Below are 27,168 nucleotides of genomic sequence, written 5' to 3'. Positions count from 1 at the left end.
TTTTGATTATTTTTATTCAAGTCAGCATTTTTTATGAAGCATTTAAAGCAACAGTTGGTGACCCAAGGTTTTGTATAAATCAATATGTTAATATTGTAAAGATCAATTATGTTAATATTAGCAAAAAAAAAAAATAATAATAATAATAATAATAATAAAAGAAAAATCTTTAATAGTGATTTCCATCCAGAGCAGTGTTGCTTGAGTATCATTTAGATACTATTATGGTTTTTATTAATTGTATTAATTTAAATTATATTAATTATTAATTTGAATCAGATTTATTTTTATATTTTCCATTTTTATTTATTTAAAGTTTGCCATTTTTAGTAGTTTTTGTTTTTTATGCATGTCTGCATAGTTTTTTTTTTAACCCTCGACGGCTTCAAATCACATAAAACATACAAACACCAGAACATCAGCGACCGAGAGAAGAAAAATCTCATTCATTATTGACAGCGGATGATATATTATTCATGTTACGTTAAGAAAGCTTGAGGGAAAACTCGGGGTTATTTATAAAACGGGACATAAAAGCAGCAAATGGAAGGCAGCTCAATAAAACCGCCGTCTTTAAATAAAGCAAGCACTGGCTTATGTAACAGGACAGAAAGGGCACAGGCGCACATGAGGAGGTCTGAGGTGCATTACGGCCGTAAATCCAGCAGTGCATCCCGTGTCTGAACCAGATCTAATCAAAAACGTGACCTTCACTTCCCTTCTACCACGTCACACCCTGTCATCCGGTGTTAAATTTCATTTAAAGTCTGATCTCACCACAGAGAACAACTGTACTGCTCTTATGTTGCTCATAACATTTTAGATATTAAAATTTGGCATCTTGCCATCACACTGCAAAACATTATTTAATTACTTGATATTTTTGTCTTGTTTTCCAAAACAAATATCTAAACATTCTTAAATCAACATAAATTTAGTTGAGAAGCAAAACTATTTAAGATTAATCTTGTTTTATGAGAAATGCATCAAAATTAAGTGAATTTATGCTTGGACTGGGACTAGGACTGGCCGACATGGCTAAAAATATTATCACAACATTTTTTCCCATATCATACAATATCAATATTTATCCAGATATTCAATGTTTTCCGTAACTCCCTTTTAATTTAGGGCCCCATAAAAATTAATTTTATTTTCCCCAAAATTCTGTTTTCTATTTTATTTTTTCTGGATTCTGTGTTTTATGATTCAGTACTAATTTATTCATGAAATGAATTAATAAAACTTTAACAATTTAATCAATCTTTTAAAATGCATTCAAATGAAAACATAATTAATTTACAACAAAACATTTTTATTTTTTCAAACAAGATGTACAGAACTGTATAAATTAATGAAAAACACCTTGTTTGTATGATATTCCTTAAGAATAATAATATTGTTATTATGACTTTGAGAATTACATTAATAATATGTTTCTGTCATAATTTCTTCAAGTTAAACCGAACTTTTATTTTGATGGTTTGTTGTGAAGGTCTTTCAGTTTTAGTGTCAGTGTGTATTTGATGGTAGTTTTTCTCAAATGAAACAGTGAAAAGCTGGTGAAGAATAATTTCTTACTTAAGAAAAACAAATATTTAGTATTCCCAAAAATACTTACGAATGTTCAAAAAATGTTTTCTTAAGATTGTTCGTAACACAAAACTTAAGAAGAATTCAAATTCTTGAAAAGAGTCTTCTTTAAAATCATCATAAATAACCTCTTAAAATTAGAATAAACTTCAACTTGTCTTAAATCCTCAAAGGTTAGATGTTTAATGGATTTATTGGGTTGTTTCAAATTAATTGTTGCAAACATTACAAAATGCATAACTACGTTTATGCATGACGTGACTTTATGCCGAATTTGAAATTCAAAACGGAGTCAAATAGGGACCTCGTTTTTAATTTTAGCCTATAATTACGACATAATGTTCAGCAGCATTGAGTACATATACATTATTACTTGTACATTCAGTACAAGACAGTTGGCGCATGAGTGCGTAAATGAGTGCATCTTAACCCTTTAGGCGCCAGGGTTTTTTTGGAAAAATGCTGGATTTTGACATTAAGATTTCAGAAGCTTGTAGCTTGAAAGGGCTTAAATGGTTAAGACAGACTCTTCAAAAACAACTAAAGTACATGGTGCATTAAAAAACAGCAAAAATAATATGCACGCTTATTATGATTATTATGCAGCATTATGACTTTTCTCATGATTCTGAGATAATATCTCTCAATTCAGATTTTTTTTCTCCCAAAATTCTGTTGACATCTCGCAATTCAGTTTTTTTACAGAATAAAAAAAAAGTAAAAGTTAATTGCGAATTCTGATTTATATCTCACATTTTCCCAATTACTGAGAAGAAAAATCTGAATTGCAAAATATACACTTGCAAAAGTGTCAAACAAAAAACAGAATTGTGACATAAAAAGTTGCAATTATTTTTTTATATTTAAAAAAAAGCCTGAACTGTGAGATAATCAGTCACAATTACCTTTATTTTTTATTACGTGGCAGAAACAAGCTTCCATAAAAGCTTGATTTTCTTCTAAAAAAAATTTTTTTTTAAATCACATTAAAAACAATTGTGAGCATTTTTCAAGAATTTCACTTAGAAACATTCTTCAAACTTCATGAAATTTATCTTATTTATCAATTCTTAAGAAGATTTTTGTGAATCCGGCCTCAAGTAAACGTCTCTATTAGATCCCCAATTATACTAATCTTTCAATTAAAGCTTGATATTTAACTTTTTAATTAAACAGCATTCCGTTTTTGCTGTCATATTGAAACTGGTATTAAGAACGGCGCTCATATCAGCCGTATCATGCAAACCCAATTGTGCAGCACCGACCTCGTTTGATTGGCGGATACTCCGCAGTGGGATCCAAACGTAGCCGACCATGGTGTCCCAGATCAGTCCTTTATTCCACACCTCCACCGTTAGGCCCAGATCCAGCCGATTTATCTCACTGGACACAAAAAGAAAGAGAATGAAAAGACAGAGCAACCTTTAGATGAAGATAAATGCAGGTGGCAACGGACCGCAGAGTAAACCGCTGAATGAACCTGTAAATGGGAAACGAAAATGAACAAAGGATGAACGAAATAGGCTACTTGTACTTGCATAAAGACAGTAAGATGTTCTGCAGAGGAAAGTTAAAAGCTTTTATTGTGACCAAACATCAAGCCTGGTGTGAAGCGGAAAGCTGAGCGAGAGCTGCGTGGGTGAAAAGCTCGTCTGGAATCAAGATTCAATGTTTATTGAGAGACATTTGCATCTGATTGTTGGCACCACGCGGAGAGGATTTTACAGACTAAACCGCTTTACGTAATTACATCACTGCAAAATGGAAACAAATAGGAAACAAAAAATGCTGAGGAGAAATATAACACGTATCTAATTTATAAAACAGCAGGACACATTGTTAGAAAGAAAACCAAGAGAGGAGTAAAGACAATACTAGTTCTGTGTGCTTTCAAATATTATTACTCATGTGGTCAAATGTGTATTTAAGCAATAAAAATGCAGACATTTTGGATATTTTTAATTTTATATGCCACATTTCTCAGGCTTTAGAAGTGTTATGTGAGTCACATGTACAAACAATTAAAATACTGAAAGCTGAAACTGATGTCTTTCGAAGAGAAACAAGAATTTCTTCACCACAGATGATATATATATATATAATAATATACAAAGCTATACAATGCTTATATAAACATATAATATATAAATTCTAAGCTATAAAAAATTATTTATATAAATGTTATATCATAGCGCTGCTAATTCAATCACTTTAAATACAATAAACTACTATTTGTTTTACTAATTTATATCATCAGGCTTTTCCCAGATGATTAATAACAGTGCATTATGACAATTATCTTGTATTACAAGTTATCTGAAATGTTATGTTTAAATATGCTAATGATACATTATCTAATTAAATATGCACTAATTTGCATACATTTCCAGAACAGAAATCTGAACATTGGATGAAGCCAAGTTCAAAATTCTTGTTTGATTTTATCGAAATATTAAAGGTTTTGGATATTTTGAAGTTCTCTTTTTATCACTCCATAAATCAGAAGATACTGTCAACAGCCAGAAAAAAATACCTTTTCATCATGTTTTAAGGAATAAAAATGTTATAAATCAGGCAAATGATATATAAACAAACCTTTCAGTAAAATCCTTCAGACTAAAACAGTTTTGGTGTAAGTAAGCGCTGCGGAAATGGAGAAAAAACTCACCACCTTTAAAGATATGTATTGGAATTGAAATCTACAGACAAAAATCTACTATTTGTTTTACTAATTTATATCATCAGGCTTTTCCCAGATGATTAATAACAATGCATTATGACAATTATCTTGTATTACAAGTTATCTGAAATGTTATGTTTAAATATGCTAATGAGACATTATCTAATTAAATATGCACTAATTTGCATACATTTCCAGAACAGAAATCTGAACATTGGATGAAGCCAAGTTCAAAATTCTTGTTTGATTTTGTCGAAATATTAAAGGTTTTGGATATTTTGAAGTTCTCTTTTTATCACTCCATAAATCAGAAGATACTGTCAACAGCCAGAAAAAAATACCTTTTCATCATGTTTTAAGGAATACAAATGTTATAAATCAGGCAAATGATATATAAACAAACCTTTCAGTAAAATCCTTCAGACTAAAACAGTTTTGGTGTAAGTAAGCGCTGCGGAAATGGAGAAAAAACTCACCACCTTTAAAGATATGTATTGGAATTGAAATCTACAGACAAAAATAGATAAAATGCAATAAAATAGACACTTAAATGTGTATTTTGCATGTTTTTTTTTCCACTAGTATGAAAGAAGACATGTTATGGAAGCAAATTAGCCTAAAATCTGAAAATTGACTTGTGCTTGAAACACAATGTTTTTGGCTGTAGTGCCTTGCCTTAAAACTACTTCTGTGGAAGGAAAATTCAATACAAGAGAGTAATTGCAATTTGCTCAACCTCTAAATGATCTGAAAGAAATAAAAAATAAAATTTAATTTTAATCTTTATTAAAAACACAAAACAGCCATAATTATTAGCTGAGGCTGTTGCATACTGCTGTTCTTACTGCATACTGTTTCACATATTATTTTTTAAAAACAGCAGGCAGTATACAGAGTATAAATGTGCAGTATTCAGTACATTTTCCGCTTCTGAACATCGGCACTATTAAAGGCATGTCACGTAGTGGAGAGCAGAGAGAAGATTCTCTGCAGAGCGGCGTTACGTAAGAACAGCCGTGCTGCTGCACCAGTGCAAACGCTTTGAGCTCATCTGCACTGTCTGTTATCAATGAACAAGAGCGCAGGAGTGAGTGTGCAGGCGAATGAAGGGCAACAGAGGCAGATACAGTGAAAACGACAGCGATAGAGCAAAGAGAAGGTGATCTGTTAGTAAATCACAACATGAGAGGAAGATAAGGATAACTGAGGGAGAGAAAGGAGGAAAAGAAACAGAATAGAGTGCATGAGAGCGTGATTTATGGAAGCCCGTTTCTGCCACTGAATAAAAAATAAAAAGGTAATGGTGACTTTTTTCTTGCAATTGTGAGTTTACATCTTTTTTTCTCAGAATTGCATGATGTAAACTCACATTTGTGAGTTTTAAAGTCAGAATTGCAAGATATAAACGTTTATATCTCGCAATTCTAACACGTAATTGCAACTCGCAGGTTTAAGAAAATGTCAGAGTTGTACGTTTTCAGCAGGAGTTTGACTGACAGGTGATATGAGCAATCATAACGGCGATTCTGGCATTTTGTCTGACAAATAAACCAGACCAGAGTGGATGACCATCGGTGGACTTGAACTTGAAAAACGGTGTGTATTGACGTCTTTCTGCGGTTGAAACAAGAAACCTTCTGATGATCATTCATGTTTATTTTGTGCTATAATAACTAGTAAAGAGGAAGAGATGATCACTTCACGTGCGCTACAGCGATCTGTCACGACATATTTATTGTTTGAATTTCTAAAAAAAAAAAAAAGACTAAATTTGAAAGCTTAAACTTTGTTTCATTCCAAAAGTAACATGCTCTGTCTTGTCTGTCGGCGTGTCGTCAAGTGTTTTTTACTGTGTGAGAACATGATGTGTGGCGTGAGAGCACAGCGTAGCAACAGTAACTAAGGGGGGTGGGTCTTTGTGAAGGGTCAATTGTGAGTTTATATGTCAATTCTGAGAAAAAAGTAAGAATTGAGGGGGGAAAAAGTCTGAACTGTGAGATATAAACTCGCAATTCTGAGAAAAAAAAGAAAGAATTGATATACATATACATTTTTTTATTCCGTGGCAGAAACTAGGGTTGGGTACCGAAACCCTATATGACCGGTATATACCGGACCGAATCAGAACGCGAATTTCGGTGCCTCATTTCGGTGCCACTTAAATGCCTGAACTGTCGATTGAAATATTTGTCCTCTAGTGCTATGAAACGGACGTAAGAAGCATCAGATTCATCAACACGAATGATTCAATTCTAGTTAAATTTAAATACTGCATTCATGGGGTGTCAGAATGATCGTAAAAATTATATCCTGAATGAGAAAACTCATGTGAATGTCAGAAAGCTTTGATGATACAAATCCAAGACATCTTTGTAGTAATGTTACTGTCCATTTTGTTTTCACATTTTGAGTTAAATGTGGGGAAATGAGACCATCCGAGAAGCGCGTGAATGCAGCGACTACACTTGCTCTGACGGCAGCAGGTGGTCTACCGTTAGCTTAGCTAGCTACATTAAACGCGCTTAAATTAAAATGCCTAAAACTAAACGCTCTAAAGTGTGGCTATATTTCACAAGAAAGGATTCCGACACCGCAACGTGCAGCAAATGTTTTACAACAGTTGCATGTAAAGGGGGAAACACGTCAAACCTAATGAAACATTTGAGGGCACACGGAATAAACTTGAAAGCAGAGGGATGCACCGTGTTTGACAGCTTGCGGACATCAGCTGCAGTCATACCAACCCTAGCAAAAAGGAGTCCACCGATTATGATGACGACAGCAGCCCTTCCGCAGGTTAGTAGTAGGCTAATGTAATGTTAATTGCAAAATGCAAATCTTGCATTCATGCTAACAAATGATCAAACGATTTGTAAAATATTAATGTAACATTAACATTATTATGTTTATAATTTTGGCTCTCCAGCTAGTAGTACTAGTAGTACTACAGCAGTGACCCCATTTACCATGACAAAGAAGGCTACTTTGAAAAAAAAGGAGAAGGTGGAGGAACTCCACAGGGCTGTGACCAAATTTGTGGTCAAGGGACTGCATTCCTTTTCCACTGTGGAATCCCAATGGTTCAGGAAAAAAAAAAAAAAAGTAATGCGAAAAAGTTGTTAAATATGTTAAAGGAGAAATATTTTCTTTAATTCATGTGTTATTAAATTTGTCAACAAAAAATATGTTAATCCTTAATAGGGAAATGACTGCTGCCCTTAATCCTCACTACCGACCCCCATCCAGGGATGATCTGTCCAACACTCTAATTCCTGCATGGTACTCTGTTGAGAAACAAAATATTATTCTGGAGTTAACACAAGTGAGTAATGCTGCTATCACACGTGATGGGTGGACCAGTGTGGCACAGGACCACTATTTAACAGTTACTGTGCACTACACCAGAGAAGGCCACATTAAGCAAAAGGTGCTAAACACCAAAGCTGTGTATGAGTCACAAACAGGCCTCATGGTGGCAGACGAGATAAATTGCATTCTGGAGGAATTCCAGATAAACACTAAAGTTATAGCTGCCACAGTAGACAACGCCAGCAATATGGATGTTGCACTGAAGAATCTTAAGCTTTTAAAGGTGGGGTGCTTTGCCCACACCCTAAACCTGTTCGCACAGAAGGTTTACAGCATCAGTACCATTACAAAGTGGTGTGCCAGACTTCGATCTATTGTAGTGTGGCTGAGGAGGTCCTCCATGGCTAAGATCGTGCTGCGGGAGAAGCAGCAACTTCTCAGCAAGTAGCATAGTCATTATATATCTCAGAAAGTTATGTTTGTTTCAAACATCTTCGGTAGATTGTAATTCAAAATTTGCATTTGTGTTTCAGATCTGTCACAACATAACACCATCTCTTTTCTTGATGGTGGAGTAGTACCAGGCCATCCAGGCAGCATCACTTGACCAACGACTCAGAAAGCCAATGGAGAAAGACAAGTAATAGACAAAAAGATCAGTTGTGAAACAATGAATAGCAATAGTTGGTTTTTATTCTTATCTTAATATTTTCTTTTTTGTCCCAGACTGGAAAGACTCACAGATGAGGACTTCCAGAAAGCAGAGGATTTTGTTAAAATCATGAAGCTGTTGTACACCTCAACCCTCTGTGTATCCAGTGAGAAGTCACCCACATGTGGCCAAATTCTACCCATAATGACTAAGCTGGAGGAGCATTTCACGGTGGCTGAACAGGACACTGTTTTTATCAGTGCTTTGAAAGAGAAAGTCTGGGGAGATCTGGAGAAACGATATCAGGTATTTTCCATTTTCATTTCATTAAGAGCTTATGCTTAAAAAAAGAAAAAAGGCAAATCACAATTTTAACTGATAGACACTAAATAGTTTGTCATGTTTTATTACAGGATGAAGACATTAAGAACTTCCTCCAGGAGGCCACTTTGATGGACCCTCGCTTCAAAGGTAAACTTGGATGTGCTGTTGCTGCTGATGCTTGGGGCCGGTTGGAGAAAGCAGCAGTTTGCAATGTAACAGAACAGGTATTTTATGCTCAGTCTAATTTCCCATATGTGCAATGTTACAGTTTCTACAATGAAGTATTGCTGTTTATATGTGCAACATTATTTCTGCAGCTTCCAATGGAGGTCCTTCAGGATCACAACATTGAGGAAGATAGATTGGATGACCATCAGGAGGACAAGTCACTGAAGGCAGAGGAACATGTAAGTAATATTGGAATAGACTATTTAAAATGAATATATTTTTGAAGCAAGTCTAAACACTACTTTTTTTTCCGTCTCCATGTTACGAAGTCAGCCCTAGAAGAGCTGTTTGAGGATGAGGACCGAGAGTTACTTCAGGCAACAGCCTCTAAAAGTGGTGCCATCTCCATAGCTGAACAGGCCCATAAAGAGATTGAGACCTACAAAGGTCTACCTTCAGTCTCATCAGGACAAGACCCTGTAGCTTGGTGGTGGGGGAAGCGGGACAGTCTTCCCATATTGTCTGCACACATACCTGTGTGTGCAGGCATCATCAGCACCATCTGAGAGAGTTTTCTCCTGTGCAGGACATGCAATAAGTCAGGGGAGGTGTCATATTTTGCCAGAGAAGGCAAATATGGTCATATTTCTGCAAAAGAATTGCCGAAATTTGAAGCTGTTAAATTATTGTAGTTGGGTTAGGTGGCTTAGGTTTTATTGTTGTTGTGTTTTGTATTTACTTTTATATTAATGTATACTTTAAACTTTTAATATATTGTTCAATTTAAATAACTTTTTTGTCCAATAAAAAGGTATTCTTGAGTCACACAACATCATTTTGTGGCTTTTTTTAAAGTATCGGTTAAGGCACCGGTACCATTTTAAAATGATGGATTTGGCACCGGTATCGGAAAAAAAAAAACGATACCCAACCCTATCAAAAACAAGCTTCCATGATTTTATACTCACAGTTGTGCTGGGTGATTGTTCTGGTTTTATCGATTAAGTATTCAAATGTAATGTTTTGCCATGATTTATTTATTTATTTATTTTAAATCAAGGAATCGCGATTTTGAATAAAAGTATTAGCAAACATTACAATTAGGCATGTTGACAATATGTTAATGATAACAGTTAAAGGTGGGGTAAGCGATTTCTGGTAGCCAATGTTGACATCTGAAATCACCAAAACAAACACGCCCCTACCCCAAAAGGGTCTCGCCCCTATTTTGATAGCTCCGCCCCACACATACGTACGCAACCCAGGCAACGATTCGTTCTGTGAAACAAAGCAAAACCAATGTTACAGTGGCGTGGCGTGACAAAATACTATAGAACTCATTATAATCAGTGATGCTGTCTACACCACAGATATATATATATACACATCTATGGTCTACACTGGATGCGGCACGACACGACAAATCCCCGACGGAAAACTGCTGCTGCGTTCTATTTATGACGTATTGACACAAATTTCAAATGATTTTCAGCGGTCACTTTGTCGCATCCAGTGTACTAGACAGACTTTAGCTGTTGCGGCGCAGACACGGTGTTACTCACCTATCGAGAAGAAACAAAGCAACCTCGGCGTCTGATCGCAGGCCTTCCGCTCCTTGAGTTCTCTCCAGCGCTGGAAAGCTGATTCGATATTTACACGGGTCCTACTTCTTGCCTTAAGCCTTCTTTTGTTCCGCAGATGTTTTCCTCTTTTGTTTTTTTATCCACCACCTCTATCTTTCTGTCGCTCGGCTCGCTAATGTCCATCCTGTGCACTGAACCCTCTCTCCTCCACATCATGAGTAGACACGCCCCTTACTGCAGATTGGCTACAAGTTTTAATCAGTTTTCTAAAGCGTTTTTGAAAAATTGCTTACCCCACCTTTAAGATAAAAAAATGATCTGACCGCATGACGGCATACATGATGAACCACTCACGTGTGACGAACTCTATGAAGGACCGCAAGAAGAAACATATCGCTAGGTGCTATTCACAATAGAGGTCAACCGATAGTGGATTTTACCGATACCGATTAATCAACCGATAGTTTTCAAATGGATACGCAACGAAAACTAAAAGAGTGCGTAACTATTTAATTTAATTGTATTTTATTTTATTAACTATCAGTGCCGATTAATCGGCAAAACGATCAATCAATCGACTTCTAATTCACACAAAATGCGCTTTTGCGTTGACAAAGATGTGACGTGGGCCGTGGAATGGAAAAAACGCAAGGAGACGCGAGATGAACTTAAACATAAAGCAAAGAAAATAAATCAGAAAGGAACAAGAATAAGGACAGAAGAAGAAAATATGAAGGACTCACAACATGAAGTCTTGCTCCCAGCTGGGTTGGCTTCCCCGTACGGCGATGGTCGTACTCTTCACATTCTGAACCTTCAGAGTCACATATGTGTTGAATTTCTCTGCAGGAGGAAAAGAAATAGAGATAGAAATCATAGCATTCACATACTGTAATCCCAAAAAGTACTGTATTAAACAACTACTAAATAAATTTATAAATTAAATGTATAAGTATATTATTTTATTTTTTTATTTTAATTTATTTGTATAAATTAACATTAAATTAGATTACTAAATGATGTAAAAAAAAAGAGAAAGTAAACGCTTTTCATTGTTAGTTATATAGTAACACCAAAAATATAAATGTATTAATTATTTTATACATTTATTTAATTTAATTTATATAAATTAACATTAAAATAGATTACTTAATAATGTTAAAAATATGTTTTTTATTGTTAGTTATACAGTAACACCAAAAAGTATTGTACTGTACAACCTCTAAATAAACGTATAAATTAAAGGGGTCATATGATGCGATTTAAATTTTTCCTTTCTCTTTGGAGTGTTACAAGCTCTTGGTGCATAAAGAAGATCTGTAAAGCTGCAAAGACTAAAGTCTCAAATCCAAAGAGATATTCTTTATAAAAGTTAAGAGTCAACCACGCCCTCCTAAAACGGCTCATTCTAACACGCCCCACATGTCTACGTCACGATGTGGGAAGATTTGCATAACGCCACCCAAATGTTCACGCAAAGAAAGAAGGCGTAACTTTTATTGTACTTTTAACTTTTATTTGTTGTTGCCGCCGCTGTCATGTCGTGAAGGCGCTGTGTTTCGTTGTGAAATCGAAACTACTTTGTTTGGTTTTCCAAAAGAGGACGATATCTGCTTCGTCATGCCTGGAGCTGATCCGTGCTGGTCGCTGAGGAAATACATCAACTTTGCTGTGGATCGCTGGATCGGCTTTCACCGTGGACGAAGCGGAGTCCAGCCCGGGGTCGTCACATGTGGTTGCTGCAAGCCCTCCGGACGCCCCTTCGTCGAATCCGCCGGCCGTTCCTCACTCTAGCCTGCCGTGTGTTTCGTTGTAAAAGCGAAACTACTTTGTTTGGTCTTCCAAAAGAGGACACGACTAGAAGTGGTTAAGTTGTATTTACAACACTGTTCCAGAACAGTTCAGTGTGCAGCACATTTTATGGAGGAGGAGGTTTCCTGATCCTGGGAGAGTAGACTACAATGCCGGCTGTTCTGACTCACAGACTGTAAGTACGTTTTTTATATTTAAAGAATTTGCCACTGATGATTCAAACGGGAGTTTTGAGCAGTGTAGAGTAGCACTTGTTGTTTGTCATTTCTCTGATCACAAATGCAGACATGGTTTTATGTTTACGTGGTGCGATGCAACGCAACTCGTAAAAAGACTGTATAAGTCATTATAATCCGTAATTATGTCCCCACTGGATGCAACAAATGCCTCGTTTATAATGGGTTTTATGTTTTTGTCTCGTCACTCCGGCCGGACACGGCATCACAGTATGTGAGGGGCGTAACATTTCTGTCACACGCTTGAGGTATTCGGCCAATCACAACGCACTGGATAGCTGGCCAATCAGAGCACACCTCGCTTTTCAGACCGATGAGCTTAAAATTATATGTGTTTCAGAAAGGCGGGGCATAGAGGAGAAACAATAATGTACAGTATGTGGAAAATAATGTTTTTTTAACCTTAAACCGCATAAACACACTTCATTACACCAAATACACAAAATAATGTTGTTTTTAGCAACATCATATGACCTCTTTAATGTATACATTAATTTATTATATATTTTAATTAATTTATATAAATTAACGTTAAACTAGATTACTAAATGATGTAAAAAAAAATATTGCTTTTCATAGTTAGTTTATGATACCTAATGCATTATCTTGAACTATGCACTAATCTAGCTTTATAATAAACCTGGCATTGCACTCTATGACTATTATTGGCTTTGTGACAAATTGATTATGTTTCTCATTTTCATGTCGCCTTGGATAAAAGCATCTGCTAAACGCATAAATGTAAATTAACTTGTATTAACAAATTGAACCAAATTGAATAGTGTTACCATTTCCTGTTTTTAAATTTTAAAATGATGACCAATTTAATACAAATATGAAGTAAAATGGGTCACTTTTTATCATTGAGATCAATGGCAAAAAGTTTCTTAATTTAACAGAATGCACCATATTTTATCTATATTACATATATCATAATTTTTTTTGTTTTATAATTTTTACATATTTATATATATATATATATGTATATTTTTATGATTGTGATTTTTACACACAAATATATATATATATATGTGTGGGTGTGTGTGTGTGTGTGTGTGTGTGTGAAACCATGTGTGATGTCTGTTTACTTACCCTGGGGTCCATCATATTTGGCCTTCTTCACTGTAAAAAACAGACAGAAGAGTAAGAGTTAGTATAAGATAAATAATGAGCCAATAAACGAGCTGAAACAAACACAATGAAACTAGATTTTGGTGGTCGTCTGACGTTCCTTTTGACAAGGATCTTCCCACTGAGAGTGTGCAAGTGTTTGATACATACATAGTGTGCATTAAAGATGAGCATGAGTCTCTTCATACAGGAATGAGGGGATTTCTTAAAGTTTTCCATCTCTCTGCACTGTGATGCCGTGTGTTCCCATGCATCATTAATGCCCGCTGTAGCACATGGCATGCAGAGGAGCATTAATATGCAAACCCACTCTGAACCCCCATCCAACCCCACCCAAAGCTCATCATCTCTCCTCTTCCTCAGAACGGCCATTCAAACGGGTCAGTGAGTGTGTTTTAAAGCCTTGACTCAGCTGGACTCTACACACACATAAACACTCACTGCTGGTCCTCTGTAAACGCCTCGTGTGGTTTTCCTCTTCACTCTCATCTAAAGCGAGTTGCTTTCTGGGTAATCATTACTGTAGTGCTATTGCGGGATCTGTGCTGCAGTAATTCCGATGCATTCGCATTCGTTCCGGCACTTCTGCTGACCGGAATTCTGGCCAATAAAACCATTTGAAAAGATGAGAGCTGAGAGGAAAGCACCAGCATTAGTTGAATTTCACTGGAGTTACTCAGGAGTACATCTACAGACTCATGCAGCGAGAGCCCACGCCAGCGCCAACGGATATGACATCAGAGACGGATGAAAACCGAGCTGTTCTGGGCCATTTTGACCCACTACACTTCTTTGAAATGTCAGAAATACTGATTAATATGAAAGTTTGTTTTCTCCATGAGATAAAAAAAAGAAAAAAGTAATTGATTTTCTCGCAATTCTGAGTTTATATCTCACAATTCGTACGTTGTTTCTCGCTTTCTTAAAAATTCTGGAACAAAAAGTCAGAATTGCGAGACGTAAATTCAGTATTCTGACTTTTTTCTCGCAATTGCGTGGTTATACCTAACAATTAATTTAACAATAATAATAATACTTTAATATACAAGTGGTGTGAAAAAGTGTTGGCCCCCTTCCTGATTTCTTATTTTTTTGCATGTTTGTCACACTTTAATGTTTCAGATTATCAAACAAATTTAAATATTAGTAAAAGATAATACAAGTGAACACAACATGCAGATTTTAAATGAAGTTTTTTTATTATTAACTCTTTCGCGCGTGAGTTTAAAATATTCTAGCTGAGCCCCGAGCGTGAGGTTTTTTTAGGCGACCGTTATTTTAGAATGTATCGCCTTATTGCTTCCTTGGCGACGCGTCATGCTTGTCATGTGACACAACGCAGCCACAATAGATCTGTATGACACATGGATCGCTTTTATTTCGTTTTTCCTGTTTTATTCCAAATATTCACAAACATGCTCACTATATTATGAAATATCTAATATTCCAATTCTGAAATATGTGCAAGTAAATCTATTTGGTAGTTTAAACACTTTTATGTCGACCGTGTTAGTTGATCTATACCGGGTGATGGGCGCCGCCATGTTAGTTCGCGCTGCATCCGAGCTGTGGGATTTACAACACGCAAATTCATCCTCTCCTACCAAAACATGTTAAAGTAGCTCTCCGGTAAACTGGGAGAAGAGCAGAGTAAACTTTATAGTTACCTACACAATCTGTATATGATAACAATAAAAACATGACATCAGACTATATTTTTAAGGATGATTATTGCCGTTTCCATAGACATCAGCGTGTATTTTACAAACTGTAAATGTATGGTTTTGCTAGTACTTATGTGTATTTAAATGTCTGAAACCCAAAAAAAGCATTATATGGTTGAAAACACTGAATATTTGTGATAATATGACAAGCGCTCAGCGCGTCCAATCTGGCTCCGCGCCAGCCAAAGCGCGAAAGCGGATCTAAATTCAGCGGTTGATGACGTGACGCACTGAAAGTTTTAATCACACCGGTGTGATCGTACGCGTTAAAGGGTTAAGGGAAAACAAAATCCAAAACTACATGGCCCTGTGTGAAAGTGTTTGCCCCCTAAACCTAATAACTGGTTGGGCTACCATTAGCAGCAACAACGGCAATCAAGCGTTTGCAATAACTTGCAATGAGTCTGTTACAGCGCTGTGGAGGAATTTTGGTCCACTCATCTATGCAGAATTGTTGTAATTCAGCCACATTGGAGGGTTTTCGAGCATGAACTGCCTTTTTAAGGTCATGCCACAGCATCTCAATAGGATTCAGGTCAGGACTTTGACTAGGCCACTCCAAAGTCTTCATTTTGTTTTTCTTCAGCCATTCAGAGGTGGACTTGCTGGTGTTTTGGATCATTGTCCTGCTGCAGAACCCAAGTTCACTTCAGCTTGAGGTCACGAACAGATGGCCGGACATTCTCCTTCAGGATTTTTTGGTAAACAGCAGAATTCATGGTTCCATTTATCACAGCAAGTCTTCCAGGTCCTGAAGCAGCAAAACAGCCCCAGACCATCACACTACCACCACCATATTTTACTGTTGCTATGATGTTCTTTTTCTGAAACGCAGTGTTACTTTTACGCCAGACGTAATGGGACACACACCTTCCAAAAAGTTCAACTTTTGTCTCGTCAGTCCACAGAGTATTTTCCCAAAAGTCTTGGGGATCATCAAGATGTTTTCTGGCAAAACTGAGACGAGCCTTTATGTTCTTTTTGCTCAGCAGCGGTTTTCATCTTGGAACTCTGCCATGCAGACCATTTTTGCCTTTTTGCATTCTTAACTGAGGCAAGTGAGGCCTGCAGTTCTTTGGATGTTGTTGTGGGGTCTTTTGTGACCTCTTGGATGAGTCGTCGCTGTGCTCTTGGGGTAATTCTGGTCGGCCGGCCACTCCTGGGAAGGTTCTCCACTGTTCCATGTTTTTGCCATTTGTGAATAATGGCTCTCACTGTGGTTCGCTGGAGTCCCAAAGCTTTAGAAATGGCTTTATAACCTTTTCCAGACTGATAGATCTCAATTACTTTCTTACTCATTTGTTTCTGAATTTCTTTGGATCTCGGCATGATGTCTAGCTTTTGAGGATCTTTTGGTCTACTTCACGTTGTCAGGCAGGTCCTATTTAAGAGATTTCTTGACTGCGAACAGGTGTGGCAGTAATCAGGCCTGGGTGTGGCAAGAGAAATTGAACTCAGGTGTGATAAACCACAGTTTTAACAGGGGGGACAAACACTTCTTCACACAGGGCCATGTAGTTTTGGATTTTGTTTCCCCTTAATAATAAAAACCTTCATTTAAAAACTGCATGTTGTGTTTACTTGTGTTATCTTTGACTAATATTTAAATTTGTTTGATGATCTGAAACATTAAAGTGTGACAAACATGCAAAAAAATAAGAAATCAGGAAGGGGGCCAACACTTTTTCACACCACTGTATGTAATATTAATAATATAATAATTTAACAATAATTATAATTTAGATATTAATATAAATTTTTCTTCTCAGAATTGCCCGTTTATTATTCACAATTGCAATTTATAAAGACACAATTGTAAGTTAACATCTCGCAATTCTGAGAAAGTCCAACAGAGTCTGGATTGTTAGTTACAAACTCAGAATTGCAAGAAAAAAAAGGCAAAATTGTGAGACAAAAAGTCACAAGTACTTACTTTATTTATGTAATGTATGCATGTTTGTGGCAGAAATGGGCTTCCATATATTAACCTAGCTAGGATATTTTTCTTGAACCTGTGTACTATTTCTCATTAAGGGCATGGACATACCTGTAAAGTTATACCTCTGAGGGTATTTATATTTATATTTATATAAAACTTTTTACATTTATGCATTTGGCAGATGCATTTATTTGCAGAATGGATGTTGTGTTGATGGCGTAAATTTTTATCCGTTCATGCATGTAAATTTTGTTGTGAATTAAAAGCATGATCTTAGCGTTGTTATGTTCTACTGTTTGAGCTTTGGGGAAAGCTTTTGGAAAGCACAAAAAATAAATCAAATAATAATTTTTAAAAAGTAAATTTAAATGTAAAATAACGAAATACTGTTTAGAATATTCACCTTTCATGGAAAGCAAGAAGTATCATTAAAGTAGTCCATAATACAAATATAACATATTAAAGTCTTCTGAAAACATTTGTGTAAAGAACAGATGCCCTGGGTCACAAGAACCAAACACAATAAATGCTATAGTTTAGAAATACAGACTTCAGTTCAATTTCACCCAATGGCCTCTTAATTCTGTTTTCAGTACGTCAGCAAACACTCGCTCGGTGGTACTTTCTTGGCTTCTGACTCATTGTGTCTCTCTGCGGTCTGATCGAGTCCACAGCGTTTTCCTCCCCGGGGCTTCCGGTGTCACTAATGAATCCTGAAGAAGAAACTTCTTCTTTCTGCCCTATCAGACCAACAGCAGATAATGTAATTTATCAGACTCATCTCACACTGGACATTAATGGCTCCCTGAATTCACTCGTTTGCTTTCGTTTCGTCCCTCACAAACAAGCAAGATTTTTCAGAGTTAAAGAAACACACATTCATTCATACGCCTTTACTATAAGAGAGAGCATTAGTGTATCATTTGTTACTGTGAGAATGGATAAATAGAACAGTAGGTAGATAGATAGATAGATAGATAGATGAACTTCTGACAGAAAAATTGAAATATTTCCATGACTTTCTAACATTTACAGACGGAGAATATACCTGTGAAATGTAAGTTATGCATTCAGGAAGACAGCACATCTCAAACACATTAAACGGCGCGAGTAGCCTAGTGTCTGTCAGCGGCACACGCAGCCTTTCTGTCAGAGCATATGACGGGCCGAGACGCTTAAACTATGCAAAACTATAAACTATACTGTGTCTTAACAGTTTTTAAAGGCCTTAATATAAAGCTTGTCACATGTCTAGAACTAATTGTATTATGCACTTTCTCCGAAGCAGCTCAGTCTGTGTCCTCCGCTATATTTTCAGATGCGCTTGTATCAAACTACTGTATATCGATATAAACGGTATTGCCTCATATCGTATCGCTTATAAAGAAAATATCGATATATCATACAAACTCGATATACCACCCAGCCCTAATGGATGTTAGACAAAACGATAGATAGATATAATGATGGATGGATGGATGGATGGACAAAACCATAGACAGACAGACAGACAGACAGATAGACAGATAGATAGATAGATAGACAGATAGATAGATAGATAGATAGATAGATAGATAGACATAACACAAGACAAACTGATGGACGGATGGATGGATGTTAGATAAAACAATAGATATAATAATGCATAGATGGATGGATGGTAGACAGACAAAACAATAGATAGAAAGAAAGGTTGACAGACAAATTGACAGACAAAATGATAGAATGATATGAGAAAATATTAAAAAGTAAAACAAAAAAAACGATAATCTGTAGTTCTCTGCCCTGCTTTCATCATGCTTGTGCCAGTTTGCAGGTGAGGCTGGAATGTGTCCCCAGATGCACACAAAAATAGATCCTCTAGTCTGATACAGCTTCTTTATATCTGCATAGTCAACAGAAATATGATGACCCGATGCAGGCAGAGCGGCGACTGTGCATCTGTGCTGAAAGACCCGATCTATTCTAAGCCACTGAGTTCTTTCCATTCCATCTCTGAATAACAGGGACAAACCGGAAGCAATCTTTACCATTCAGCTCCATCTAAGATTGAATTATAGAGAGGAACGCAGTTCTATCATATGGTGTTTCATTGAGTGCAGTTAAAATAGACCACTGTAATTTATCAATACCCAGGCCAGATCAATGAAGAGGATGCTGGATCGCAGAACCCAGGAAACTAGTGCTTAATAATAGCTCAAAATCATAAATCACTGCCAATATAAATAATTCAGAGCTGGATCTGCTGCCCACAAACAACACATCGTAATCAATGACTCCCAGGCCCCGTTTATTCGCCACAGCCGAGAGGAAAACATCCAGCTGACTGTGGAAGGAAATGAAGAAAGAAAGGCTTCTGAATGGGTTTTACAGACACGTTATTGCTCAGATGTTGCTGCTTGATAATTTAGAGCTCCATTAAGTCTCCTGAGATGCTTTATTTAAGTTAACGTTGTCTCAGATGTTTCTAACAATCAGTCAATAGTTGTCATACAGTAAGGGTAAAGAGCTAAATTTGAGAATTTGATGAGAAATGTTTGAGTTCATATTGAGATTTCTGACTTTTGAATGCAGACTTAAAGGGGTCATAGGATGCCCATTTTCCACAAGTTGATATGATTCTTTAGGGTCTTAATGAAAAGTCTGTAACATAGTTTGGTTAAAATTTCTCAATGGTAGTGTAAAAAACACCTTTTTTTACCCTGTCAAAAACAGCTCTTTTCAGATCAAGTCGTTTTTGTAGCATTTTCCTTTAAATGTTAATGAGCTATGCTGACTCCGCCCCTCTCTTCCGAGCTGCTCTCTGAGAGACCGTTTACTTTAGCCACATTTATCGTGAAACTTGCTAATTAGCACATTATTAGGAAAGGCGATTTGCAAAGATTCATTACAAAACATTATACTCACATCTTCTGTAGATGAGGCTGGACCATGAATGATTCGTGCGAACATAGACGCATTTATGTAGATCGGGGGCGCATTCCCTTTAGAAACAATGTAATCCATTGCGAGTTCAGTGGCTCAGATGTCGGGAGTAAATGACGACTGCTATGTTCATTATTACATCCAACAACAGAACACCTCAATCGCTTAGGAGTCATTCTTGTCTACATCTGCTCCGGCGGTGAAACAATGGCAGACTGATGACAGTCACTCAGGGGCGGAGCTAAGGTAAGACACTAGTCCAGTCTGTGCTGAAACGCTACTGTCAATCAAACTATCGTGGGAGGGGCCTGTCTGTGTGACGTCACACAGACAGACATCTGAGATCGGCTCGATTTGAGAAAGGGGAAAACATTTAACCAGATTTTTAAAAAAACACTGGGTGGATTTTTATCATTATAGGGTGTTTGTTTACACACACTGACAACACACATTTCAGTTCAAACAACTTGTAAAAGTGCACGTAGTATCCTATGACCCCTTTAAGGTCTTGGCAAATCTGAGCACAGTTTGAGACATTATTAAATTATAGTTCACCCAAAAAACAAGAAAACACTCTCAGGCCATCCAAGATTAGGATAAATTTGTTTCTTCATCAGATTTGGAGAAATGTAGCATTGCATCACTTGCTCAGCAAAGTATCCGAGATGAACTTGATGAATCTTCAGGCTTTGTTTACGGAGGTGATGTGGGCGTTTACAGGTTTGCGCGTCTCACGTGGATGATTACCGGATGAATAGCGCACGCTGCACGTGGGCGTGATCACATTACAGATAATGAGCTCAGACGGGAAAGACTGGACCTCGCGTTGGTTTCATACAGATTACTTTATCACAGAATATTTGTTTTAGATAAGACTTTCTATAGATATGTCTCACGTCTGTGTGTGAAGTATTCGCTGAGTTTCAGTTCATTTTAGTGACGCGTTTCAGAAAGATATTCACGGAGACTGAGACAACTGAAAGTAAAAACATGTTTTGCTGATATTGTGAGTGTACACAAATAAAAGTAGACCCTTTACAGATTCAAATTATGTGTACGATCAAATATGACGGAGTATTTTAAGTTCTTTTCGCTGTTATCAGGACAAAATGCAAGTGATTCCGCCGGCGCCATCGTCGACCCCAGGAGGTTAAGAGAAGCCAAAAGCTGGGTGTTTGTAAGAAACAAATCCATCAAGACGTTTTTAACTTCAAACCATTGCTTCTGGCTAAAATACGACTCCATAATCTATAATAATGCTTCCTCTAGTGAAAAAGTCCATCTCCAGTTGTCTCTCACGTCAAAATCCACCCACATATTTGTTTAGAGCTGTTTTGACTTGTAAGCGGTGCTTGATCTGTGCAGATTTCTCGACTGATTCAGACTAGGGATGCGCCGATCCGATATTCATATCGGGTATCGGCTCCGATACTGCCTTTTTTGTCGGATCGGGTATCGGTCAGAGAGAGCCGAACCAAATCCGAGATTGTGCATATTGTGTTACCTCTGCTCTGAAGCCATAGCATAGCTTAAAGGGCTACTCCACCTCAAAATGCAAAATTTTGCCATTAATCACTTACCCCCATGTCGTTTCAAACCCGTAAAAGCTTCGTTCGTCTTCGGAACACAATCGGATATTTTGGATGAAAACCGGGAGGCTTGTGACTGTCCCATTTGCACTGTCAAGGTCCAGAAAAGTATGAAAGACATCGTCAGAATAGTCCATCTGCCATCAGTGGTTCAACCGTAACGTTATGAAGCGACGAGAATGCTTTTTGTACGCGAAGAAAACAAAAATAACGACTTTATTCAACAATTCGTCGTGTGTCTTTTCGCATCACTGTAGCACCATTTTGGAGAATATCCGCTCTGAACGCAGGCAGCGTAGGCTCTTCTGTGTCAGCCGCGCTGCACGGATGCGCCGTTTTCCTTCCAATTTAAAGCGTAAATACCTTATACAGTCCATGGTAAACACACGTAGAAAACGTAGGCCTATCCCTTTAATGTGAGCTACATATGAATATTTAAGTCCTTAGATTAAAGTTCACACAAACTCTTTTCTCCGCTGTGGCTGTCAGTCATTCGTTCAGCCTTTAAACCCTGCTCGCGTTTGGTTACAGCGGTCAGCTCGGTAAAGCTCTCTCCAAGATCATTCTGTGTTCCCATTATACTTGATTTGTAAATAAACGTCTATGATTTTGCAAAAAGTACTTTATCTTCTTGCTGGAGTTTAATGTTGTTTTGTTACTTGCTACCGGGTGTCTGTGAGAACAAAACACGGGCGTAGAAAAGACTATAAATAGTTCTTAACGCGCACAGTAACTGAAATTTAAAACTGCTAAAAGAAAGGCTCAATAACTGTTGCACAGATATAACACACTACGCATCAATTCCTCTTCCCTTTGTGCTTTGCCGTTTTTAATGCAAGCGCATCATTCTGCACACTGGATGCGCATATCGTAAGCGCTTCGTGCCACACTGCATTTGTTATCGAATCTATCATATGTCACTGTATTTACCTATCGAATCTATCATATATTGTTGCCTTATTTAAAAAAATATGCTATACATTTAAAAGAAACTTCTTTTAATTTTACACTTCATGACATTCATGAATGTTTTCAAATGGGTTTTATAATACAAATAGCAATGTGTAACATTTTACCATATTTAGTGCAAAACTTTTATTTGTTCCACACAAAATATTGTTTTTTCACTAAATGTTTGGATTTCTAAAATTATTGTGCACTGATTTTTCTAGAATAACTTTTGCAGCTGAATTATCCACTAACCTAGTTTATGATATATGTTTGTCATAGATTATGAATATACATACAGTATATTTTTTCATATTTATTGTTTATTTTTATTTATAATGAAGTAGTCTGTATTTAGTAGATTGTGAAAGAATGATTATCAGTTCCACACACAGAGATATATAAATTCTACATTTATTTAAATGGGGAAAAAAAACTTCACTGGTATCGGATCGGTATCGGCCAATACTGAACCCTAGTTATCGGAATCGGTATTGGAGGTGAAAAAGGCGGATCGGAGCATCCCTAATTCAGACCAGACCACTTTTTCACTGGAGGAAGTGTTATTATGGATTATGGACTCGTATTTTGGCCAGAAGCAATGGTTTGAAGTTAAAAACTTCTTAATGATAGATGTTTGTAGATTGTTTCTACAAACATGCAGTTTTTGTCTTTTCAAGACATTAATTGATGGACTGGAGTGGTGTGGATTACTTGTGGATTATTGTTGTGGTGTTTTTATCAGCTGTTTGGACCATTCACTGCAGAGGATCCATTGGTGAGCAAGTGATGCATTCATTTCTCATTACATTTTCAGCAAATTTTCATTTTCGGACGAACTGTTTCTTTAAGATCTCTTCTAAAACAAATGTGAGATTACAGAGTAGGTTTCTAAGAACCAGGAGACTTCAGCAAAAGTCCATTTCATTGCAGTCTGTGAGAAATAACTGAGAAATTAAGGAGATCTCATTTGTGATTTCTCTTTCCTATGACCTAGTCTCTCCAAAAGCATTTGGACATCATCAATTACGAGCAACAGAACTCCTCATAAACATTAAAACACATTACTAACTGTGAAGACTTTGCATTTCCCTGTGATGTTTAGCTGGAAACAGCAGGTGGGATGTTATCCGCCCATGCTGACTACAAAACAGTTTTCAATATTACATAAGCATGAAAACACTCCTACATTCAGCATATGACAACACCACCGAACATCATAAGAGTTATATCACTCAACACAACAGCAGAAAAAGGAGAGGCCTTATGTAATGCATTCATCTTTAGATTTCATTACACAATCTGTTAAGGGTAATATATGCAAACTGACTAATGGAGTGCTAGACAATATTTTATCAAACACTGTCTTTGTGATATCTTAAGTAAAGAGCTTAATTCAGTCATGACCCTTCACGCTGCACACTCTCTCCTGTAATGAACATTGATCCAACAAACTGTACATCAATAATAAGAGCATTTGTCATCTCATCGAGCAATAAACCCATAACTCTTTTCCTGAACAGGTGCTGTGCCTTTACTCAGGGACTTCCTCTAAATCACAGTTACAATTTCCAGGTCATATTTTTCCCCCAAAAATGGGGAAATTACTTTTCTTTACAAAAAAGCACATCTTCCCCTCCAAATTCTCATTAATGTATTTAATACTAACAATCAGATTCATCCTGTCTGGACACAATGATTTTTTTTATACGATGCAATTTAAATTTTTCCTTTCTCTTTGGAGTGTTACAAGCTCTTGGTGCATAAAGAAGATCTGTAAAGTTGCAAAGTCTAAAGTCTCAAATCCAAAGAGATATTCTTTATAAAAGTTAAGAGTCAACCACGCCCTCCTAAAACGGCTCGTTCTAACACGCCCCCACATATCTACGTCACGATGTGGGAAGATTTGCATAATGCCGCCCAAATGTTCACGCAAAGAAAGAAGACGTAACTTTTATTCTCGCTGTAGTATTGTTGTTGCCGCCGCCGCCATGTTGTGAAGGCGAAGCAGAGTCCAGCCCGGGGTCGTCACATGTGGTTGCCGCAAGTCCTCCGGATGCTCCTTCGTCGAATCCGCCGGCCGCGCCGTTCTCAAGCGCCGCCCGTTCCTCACTCTAGCCCGCCGTGTATTTCTTTGTGAAAGCGAATATATTCAGACGTGTGCAGCACATTTTATGGAGGACTGTTTCCTGATTCTGCCATGGTAAATAATAGACAGTGTAAACTGGATATATATTATCATTCTTTTTGCATTATGGAAATTATTAATAAAAAATTATTATTATTTTGTATTACACTAAAAGGAACTGGGTAAATAGCTTTTTCCATTAAATATAGTGTCAAAAAATATCTAACTACTCCTAAAAATAAGCTTAATTTTAATATATGTATCATCTACATATTTTTGCATTATGGTAATGAAACATTTTTTTTGTTTGTTTTTGTTTTTTGCATTACACTAAAGGGAATTGGTAAATTTGCTAATTTGCTTTTTCAGTGAATATAATGTCTACATATAATATTCATTCATATCAGCAAACAAAATCCAATTTTCATTAGTGTAATGCAAAAAAATATATATTTTTCATGAATTATATACAGTGGGGAAAAAAAGTATTTAGTCAGCCACCAATTGTGCAAGTTCTCCCACTTAAAAAGATGAGAGAGGCCTGTAATTTTCATCATAGGAATTCTATTATTTATATATTTATTTATATAATGTATTATATTTATATATTATAATATATTGTATTTATTATTATTATATATATTAAATAGTTTTTACATTTTTTTATTTTGGGATAAAATGATTCATGCATGAATCTTGGCAGGTTTAGTGCGATTCACCCTTGAGCAACTGTGCTCATAATGACCAGCGCTGCTAGTGAGAGAGCAGCTAGTGTTTTATAGTCTGATGCAGCACAGAATAAGAATAAGCCAGTGTCGTTGCATCACAGCAAAATCAGCTGTGCTGGATTACAATCATCCAGCTATCCATGCTTTGTTTGGATTGGATGCACAAAAGTCTCTGTGACTATAATGCAGTACAGCTGTTGCAGAACAGATATTGCTTTCAGAGCATGCATTGTACACACAGCGTTATCAGAGGCGTCTGAAATCAATCATTTGTATAACCGACCCTGTCAATCAATCATTATTTTAATACACACTGTTAATGTAGGTGAACCTGAAGGAACGTGACGCCCTGAAAGCTCTGCACCGTGACCAGAATGATCTTCACAACACAAGAAATGCCATTTCATCACATGCACAGGATTCCCTCACGAACACATTAGAGATCCCCACACTACAATGAACAACATGAGCAAAACCCTTTCTAATAGCACATTTCCACATATCAGATCCTTAAAGTATTAACCCAGTGTCCTAACAGCATCTGCATTATTAATTCTAATATTAACACTTGACTGATTGATTAACAGGCTGATGAATGAATCTTAAAAAGGAACAACACTAACACCTTCACTAAACACATCTGAAGATCTCATTAGCAAGACAAAAACATGGTTTATTTACACGTAGCGTTACCATGACAACAATCAAAATTTTTGGACATGAACATGAAATATCCCTTGTAACGTTAAATGTTGAATACCATCATTTCATGGTTCATATTAAAGTCTCATGGTACTGCAACAGTGAGGAATACGATTAAATAGAGATTTATACCATGGTACATGTCCAAAAATAGAGATTTATACCATGGTACATGTCCAAAAGCTAACGTATGGATTTGTAATCAAGATCACTAGCAAAAAGTACCGTGGTAAGCTAGCGCGGTAATGATTAATTCGCCTCATATTGTACTTTTTAACAGGGATTCTGTGTTATTAAAATTCTGTCCCAACAAAGGGCGAATGTATGACTGTTACTCACCCCCGACGCAGAGCAGAGACATCGCGCCGCGTCGCGTCGCGTCAATCCTCCGCCGGAACGGGACAGTCCGTTAACGCGCTGTGACTGGATTCAACACACTGCCATAACTGCAGCTTCTGAACAATAAACCCGCGAATAAACAGACGAGCTCACAGAAAATCCTCACATAAAGCACTTTCCCCTCAGTTCACCGGCCGTTTGTGCGTCTAGCTAACTGCCATCTTTGCTTCCTTCAGCAGCAGCAGCGGCAGCGCGGGAACAGCTCGCGGCGTGACGTCACGCCGAGGGGAAGCTGGAGTTTCTCACGCGCGCATGCAGAACTGCGCCTACGTACAGCAGATCGAAGTATTACAGGTTTATTATACAATGCATATTTGAATAGAACACGGCTGGACATTTCAGATATATGGGAGACGTCTGCAGCTATATGGGAGACGTCTGCATTGATTAAAATGAGAATATACAAAACATGTACTGTGTATTCTCATACACAACAAGAGCATCAGCAGCTCTCCAGACACACTTAATCTCTTCAAAACATTAAATTCTCTCCTCTGTCCCCCTCCCACAACAGCTAATGATTTCGCCACATTCTTCACAGGCAAAACTAGCACAATCAGTCAGTTCTCAGCTCCACACACACAGGATCTCACACCAA

The 27,168-nt window shown here is 37.0% G+C and overlaps 1 protein-coding gene and 1 long non-coding RNA gene across 2 annotated transcripts in view; one reads left to right on the top strand and one right to left on the bottom strand.

Moving 5' to 3' along the window:
- Positions 1-26,714, bottom strand: part of LOC107596290 (protein unc-13 homolog B-like) — an 89,922-nt gene extending 63,208 nt beyond the window's left edge. The window contains exons 1-4 of the mRNA XM_016286984.1: positions 26,511-26,714; positions 13,450-13,479; positions 11,053-11,152; positions 2,859-2,976 (exon numbers count right to left, since the gene is read on the bottom strand). Coding sequence (XP_016142470.1) covers positions 2,859-2,976; positions 11,053-11,152; positions 13,450-13,479; positions 26,511-26,532 — 270 coding nt within the window. The 5' untranslated portion in view covers positions 26,533-26,714. The remainder of the gene's footprint in view (positions 1-2,858; positions 2,977-11,052; positions 11,153-13,449; positions 13,480-26,510) is intronic.
- Positions 8,483-8,941, top strand: LOC107596261 (uncharacterized). Its single transcript, XR_001610346.1, has 3 exons — positions 8,483-8,540; positions 8,648-8,782; positions 8,876-8,941. It is a non-coding gene; the product is annotated as an uncharacterized lncRNA (long non-coding RNA).
- Positions 26,715-27,168: the final 454 nt, after the last annotated feature.

This window comes from Sinocyclocheilus grahami, unplaced genomic scaffold (genome assembly GCF_001515645.1).
Source record: "Sinocyclocheilus grahami isolate Dianchi unplaced genomic scaffold, SAMN03320097.WGS_v1.1 scaffold216.1, whole genome shotgun sequence".
Classification (NCBI taxonomy): Eukaryota; Metazoa; Chordata; class Actinopteri; order Cypriniformes; family Cyprinidae; genus Sinocyclocheilus; species Sinocyclocheilus grahami.
The sequence above is the reverse complement of the archived record's forward strand: the minus strand, read 5'-3'. Positions and strand labels throughout refer to the sequence as shown.